The sequence below is a fragment of the Myotis davidii genome, unplaced genomic scaffold, assembly GCF_000327345.1.
Source record: "Myotis davidii unplaced genomic scaffold, ASM32734v1 scaffold362, whole genome shotgun sequence".
NCBI lineage: Eukaryota > Metazoa > Chordata > Mammalia > Chiroptera > Vespertilionidae > Myotis > Myotis davidii.
In genome coordinates, this window is record NW_006297152.1 from 1,851,658 (window position 1) to 1,857,870 (window position 6,213).

Sequence of the window (6,213 nt, forward strand, 5' to 3'; positions counted from 1 at the left end):
ATGCCTGCCCGTGCAGCTCGGAGCGCGCAGCCCGTCTCTGAATAAGAAGTGAGTACCGTGGCGTGTGTGTCAAAGGTTCAAGTCCATTTTTTTCCAAAAAAAAAAAAAAAAAAAAAAAAAAAAAAAAAAAAAAAAAAAGCATTTTGAATGCTGCATGCCTCATGCTGCCCAGCGCCTCGCCGGAGAAAGCCGGCTCTAGCGCAGGAGGTGAGACCCCGGGGACCCCCTCCGCCGCCCGCCCCGCGCCTTCCCGCCCCAGCGGGTCCCGGGAGGGTTGCTGATGCCCCTCTGCCTGCAAGCGGACCTTTTCCACCTTCATTTCCCCTCCTAGGTGTTGGGTCATAATCTGGGGTTGGAGGCAAACCTATCCCCTGCCTCTCCCTTGTCTCCTGCAGGTGCCTGGAGGTTTTGCATCTGCCTTGGGAGTGGGTTTGAGACACCTTGTCTGTGTGTGTGTGTGGGGTGGGGTGGGGATGGGGGGGCTAGTTTCCGAAGGAGGAGGGTCAACCCTAGGGAACAACCGACAGGCAGGACGCGTGGTGACCCTGGGCACACTTGTTGCCCATTGCCCATTGCGTGGAGGGACAGGCGGTGGTGCTGAAAAAAAGCTCGTTTCTCCTGGTATTGGGTCGCCCATTGAATCCGGGAGCAGAGCGAAGAAGGCATACCTGGGTGAGGATGGGAGAGCGGGATTGAGAGGAGGCTGGTGTGCTGGGGGCAGAGGAGGGAGGCAGTGGTGGTGCCCAGAGCCTGTGGAGGGGGCCAGCCCCTGACTCCGTGTGCTGAGTAGCTTCTCTTGCTGTTCATACCCCAAAGGACTGGAGATGGAAACCGGAGGGTTTCTCATATTAGACGGAGAGGAAAGGCTGTTGTTTTTTCATTTTGCTATCTCACCAGTTCCTGCCCATTCGGTCTGCCAAAGGTGCATCATATGTATTTCTGCTAATTAAAAGATACGGCAATAGCTTAAAATAAACTCCGTCAGGAAAGGCATTAATTAGCTTAACACACACACACACACACACACACACACACACACACACACACTTTTAAAAATATACCTGTCCCCTTCCTCCGAAAGCTTAGAATGATGTTTAGTTTGGCGTGGGGATTTAGGGACGGGATTTGGGGAGCATCCAGGTACATAGTCTTGGTGTTTTCCAGTTCTGCAGACTGGACACCACTGATGCGAACCATCAGAAACAGGAGAGAACAGAGCACTGCCGAGAAAGGCTTGGGGAGCTTCCTCCAGAGAGACATAATGTTGAGCTTCTATGTGATTTTGTTATTTTTATTCCAAAAATGGCTAAATTTTAGGTTGTGACCTTTATTTTTCACTCAAACTCATAAGGCAGCGTGGAGGCCTGGTGGGGCGGTTAGACAGCAGATGACAGTGATGTTAGCTATTATCAGCATTTCTATTTAAAAAGTGGTATGTTTTTTTTGTTTGTTTGTTTTTAAAAAAAGAAAATTCTAAACACATAGCCCGCGTTAATTTTGAGTGAAGTTGCCTTTATGAACATGAGATGTTAAAACTGTCTATTAGTTTGGGGCTTTATGGAGCAGTGGAGTGTCCCAGGGGAGAAACGTGTACATACCTATACTTCACTGTTGTCAGGACTGTACGTGGAGATCCCTCATATGTACAGGTACTGTTACCCCTCAGAGCGCTGGCTTCCTCTCTTCCAAGTCAGAACCACTCAGAGCTTCGCTGGTTGAGGATCCCTCTGTTATCTGCCATCATTTTACAACACTACTTAGCACTGGTGCTCCAAATAGCTTTGTTTGCAAAGCTTCTTTTTTGATGGGCAACTGAAGACTTAGTTTATGAATTCAGACTGTGGTCGTCCTAAATTTAACTCAGCGGTAGTCAAGAGGGCAAGGTATGTAGCCATGTGAAAATTGACACACTCTGCTGTATTTCCTTCTCATCCTCAAGTAATTTCAGGTTCCTGTAGGGTATTTGGGGGCAATTCCATTGGGATTTCCCCAATACTTACCCCAAAGTGTCTTTTAGATTAGGTTATCATTTTATTAGACCTGTATGATAGATACTATTTTTACTTGTTTCTATAACAATTACGGACAACAAGTTGATTATTCTAGTTGAGTTGGTGGCTTTTTAAAATTTCCTCTTTGTGGCCATTCTATTACCCCTTTTGGTTCAATGTTATTTTTCCAATCAAATATATTGTAATAGATGGCTTATTTCCCCCTTAGCAAGTAGAAGGCTAGTATCTCTTGTATTAGCCAAAAAGGAATCCATTAATGATATTTTTGAACAGCTCAGATGAATAATAAATGGATTTAGAGTCACCTCAGAGTATATGGGAATTTGTAAGGGAACACAGAAATTCATGCTAATGGAGCAATTAGCTTTGTACAGAGCATGTAGGGTCCAAGGTGTGAGACAAGGTTTTAAACTTTTTCTTGATAATGTTCACTGTTGAAATGGAAGGAACTTGTCATGTCTTGGCTGCACCAAGGATTTTGCCACAATGGGTAGCGATATTCTTGTTTTTATACACATGTCAGAGATTGAATAACAAAGCATAGAGAATGCTTAAGCAAAAAGAAATGATTGGGCTACTGTGGTTTATTTACCATCATCATGTATTACCAGAAAATTACTAATGTTTTACTTTGAGCAATAGCGTCTGGGTCATAAATTCACTTATAATACAATTCCTTTATTACAATGAATTTTTTAAGGCAAACGTAGAGAACGTTATTTACGTTGATTGCTGTGGTATAGAGTGTTACGTGCTAGAGAAGGGGAGTATCCAGGAACCTTCTTCATGAGTATTCAAATATCTACTTTAGCATCAGCAACTCTTAGCAGTTCAGTAAGTCTTTGTTGACTCATGGTGGACAGATACAAATTTTGAAATTAGTTAGGGAGACCTCAGACATGTCAGAGAGGAAGGGAGAGGGACAGAGAGATAGAAACATCAACAATTAGAGGGAATCATTGATTGGCTGCCTCCTGCACGCCCTCCACTGGGCAACGAGCCAGCAGCCCAGGCATGTGCCCTGACCGGGAATTGAACCGTGACCTCCTGGTTCATAGGTCGATGCTCAACCACTGAGCCACACTAGCTGGGCAGGCATGCTTTTATTTTTTTTAAGTGTCTCGGTCCAACTCCTGTTTGTTTTTCTTCCCCCTCCCATCTGGATCCCCAATAGCAGCAGAGAGCGAAGGCCCAGCCCCTTCCCCTTGAACCCATTTATATGCTCCTGGGTGCCTTCCTGGTTCCAGAGCTTCCACCAGGAGAGCAGAATTCCGTCAGCTTTTGCCACCCCTTAGACAAGCCCAGCCGTCACCCCACCGACCTCCTCCAGCCTAACTCTCCTTCTCTCTTATCAGTGGCGGCACCTGACTTGCTGGATCCAAAATCTGCCGCTCAGAACTCCAAGCCCAGGCTCTCGTTTTCCACGAAACCCACCGTGCTTGCTTCCCGGGTGGAGAGTGACACGACCATTAATGTTATGAAATGGAAGACGGTCTCCACGATTTTCCTGGTGGTTGTCCTCTACCTGATCATCGGAGCCACCGTGTTCAAAGCATTGGAGCAGCCTCACGAGATTTCCCAGAGGACCACCATCGTGATCCAGAAGCAAACCTTCATTTCCCAGCACTCCTGTGTCAACTCGACTGAGCTGGACGAGCTCATCCAGGTAATGGCACAGAGGGGTTGTTGCTCTGCTTCCTCCGTGGGGGGAGAAAGACTCAGAGTGAGAGGAGGCAACTCATGGCACAAAGCTGTCCTGATTTGCCTGCGGGGGCCCCTGGTCCACTTTTCTCCTTTGCATAGAATTCTTCTCTGCAGACCGTCTCCTTTCGATACGTCTTCCCTCTTTTCTTACTTCTATCACCTCTTCTTCTCCTTTTCCTTTATGCCTCCCTCCCGTTCTTCCTTCTCATCCTCTTCTGTTCCTGCTCTTGTTATTTCTGTCCTGGCCTCTCCCAGCTCTCTGTCCCTTTGCCCTGCCTTAGAACTGCCAGTGGACCCCTGTGGACCTGGGGTTACTTGTTGGACGTCCTTCTGGCTAAGTGGACATTGCCGCCTGAGAAAATTTGCCGTGGCAAATGAGAGGAAAACATAAGGCAGGAGAGCCGTGTTCATGGTGGCAGTGGCCATCGTAAGATAAAAAAGAGGAGTTTGTGGTGTGATCCTCTGACCTTGGCACCCCTCGAGGTTAACATGTTGTAACTTCCATCTTTCATCTAGCCCCGTATAACTGGTAACTGCCTTTTTTAAGTACCTAGGGACAAGTGATTAATCATTGCTTCTCTAAACCCCAACTAAAAGCAATGTACACTGTATGGAAAAATAGAATTCTTGAATAAAAACGAATTTAGTTTTAATTTACTCTATAAAAGCAGAATAGTATCTTTATGGAAAAAAACTTTGTTTTAAAATATAATCCCAAAGTGACTTACAAGTTTCAGTTAGGCTCCTTGGAGATAGCTATATTTTTGTTGTAGATTTTTTTTTTTGCATGAAACATAAGCCATACCAAGAATCCTGGTCAAGAAGAAAGCCCTAGAACTTTCTTTTAAGGAGAGATCTGAATGGTTGTTGAAAACACTCTTCCTCATCTTATAGTTGGTTTTACATCATTTGAATGAATTGAAACAGACAGAGGGAAGAAATTATTATTGGTTTTAATCCAGTTTCGTGTTCTAAGACCTTTCCTCTCTTATTTCCTTTGGCCATGGATTCCCAAATGCTACCTCTGCCCTTCGTAGCCCTTTGTATTTGTAGAATACACATACAAGTTATTATTCAAGTTTTATTCAGAATTATCAAAGTTAATATTCTCTGACCCTCATTTAGCTCCTACCACATTCAGACACTTCTGCGTCTCACTTATTTGACTTAAATTTTGAAAAGGCTCCTCATATACTGAATTCTCTATTATTTTTAGATGATAGCAACGTTTTCAGGAGACAGTATACCTGACAGCTAGTATCATTGTTCCACCCATTCCATTGCCTGTTCCTACATAAGATCTCGATCACTTCACTCTCTGTGCCTCACAATCTTAAGAGGTACTAAAATCTCTGAAGAATCCCCATGTCCCTTGGGTGTTAGAAGAAGAGCTCTAGTTTAAAAAAAAAATAGAAGAAGAAGAAGAAGAAGAAGAAGAAGAAGAAGAGCCCTAGATTGTCTTGGAGGTAGCTCAGAGTAGTGGTAAAAGCCTAAACTTTGGGATAGATGTGTTTTAAACTGCAGTTGAGTCCTTTTTTAGAGGTGCCATCTTGAGCAAGTAATTTTTCTCTCTAAACTTTAAGTGATCTCTCTGGACTGAGGAAAGAAGACCTATAAAATAGGGTTGCTGTGAAGAATAAAGAGGTAATTCAAGTAAAGCATTTAAGTGCTTAAAGAATGTTGGCTTTGTTTGCTGATGTTATCCCCTTATCCCATACTCCTACTCCATCCCATTCTGGGGGTTGAAATATCTGATTCTTAGACTCTGAATGGAGATGTGTTTGGTTGTGGACAGGAGAACAAGACCTGGGGTTTCGGGGCACTGCTGGAGGAAACGTGATTTCGATGATCCCACTCCTCAGCACCACCCAGATTTAGCACCTAGGATCGTGCAAACAATTTGAAGGTCACGGCAGGTGGAGACCATCTGGAGGTGGAGACTGGTCATTTTTGCTACATTGCTTTTGGAAGCCAACAAACAGAGCTCAATATATGACCTAATTCTCTTCTTTCTGCCCCACAGAGGCAATCCACTTTCGCTTCATTAAGATTCACTGCTGGTTGAGCATTTTTGTGCTTATTTAGTATTTTTTCAACGCAGAAGTTGCCCATTATTTATTGTTACATCACTCACCTTTATAAGCATCTGGCTTTAATAAGTTATTTTCTCTCTCTTTTTGATGAAATAAATCTTTATAATGGCGTGCCTTCAAGGACCAAGATCAGCGTTTTTATAGGGAGGAAGGCAAATGAGCCAGTAATCACATAATAGAATTACATTTCACTCACCTGATTTTCATAAATTTCAAAGTGTTTTCCACATTTATTTTCCTACTTAATTATCCTTTAAAACCTCACCAATACATATATTATTATAACTTTGTTTCTGGAGATTTATTCCGTTCCTTTCATTGAGCCATGCTTCCCTGTCTCGTTCTGTTGTGGTCTATGCATTTGAAAAAACAGCCACCTCTTCAATCTTTACCGACTGACTGTG

The 6,213-nt window shown here is 43.7% G+C and overlaps 1 protein-coding gene across 4 annotated transcripts in view; it reads left to right on the forward strand.

Moving 5' to 3' along the window:
• KCNK2 (potassium two pore domain channel subfamily K member 2) overlaps positions 1-6,213 on the forward strand; it is a 92,508-nt gene continuing 86,295 nt past the window's right edge. For 2 of the 4 annotated variants that reach the window (XM_015569946.1, XM_015569947.1), the window contains exon 1: positions 3,223-3,678. In XM_015569946.1, the coding sequence (XP_015425432.1) occupies positions 3,232-3,678 (447 nt within the window). In that variant the 5' untranslated portion in view covers positions 3,223-3,231. Of the gene's footprint in view, positions 49-131; positions 208-3,222; positions 3,679-6,213 lie in introns of those variants that run through there. The other 2 variants (XM_006772936.2, XM_006772934.2) reach the window with 2 other exon arrangements.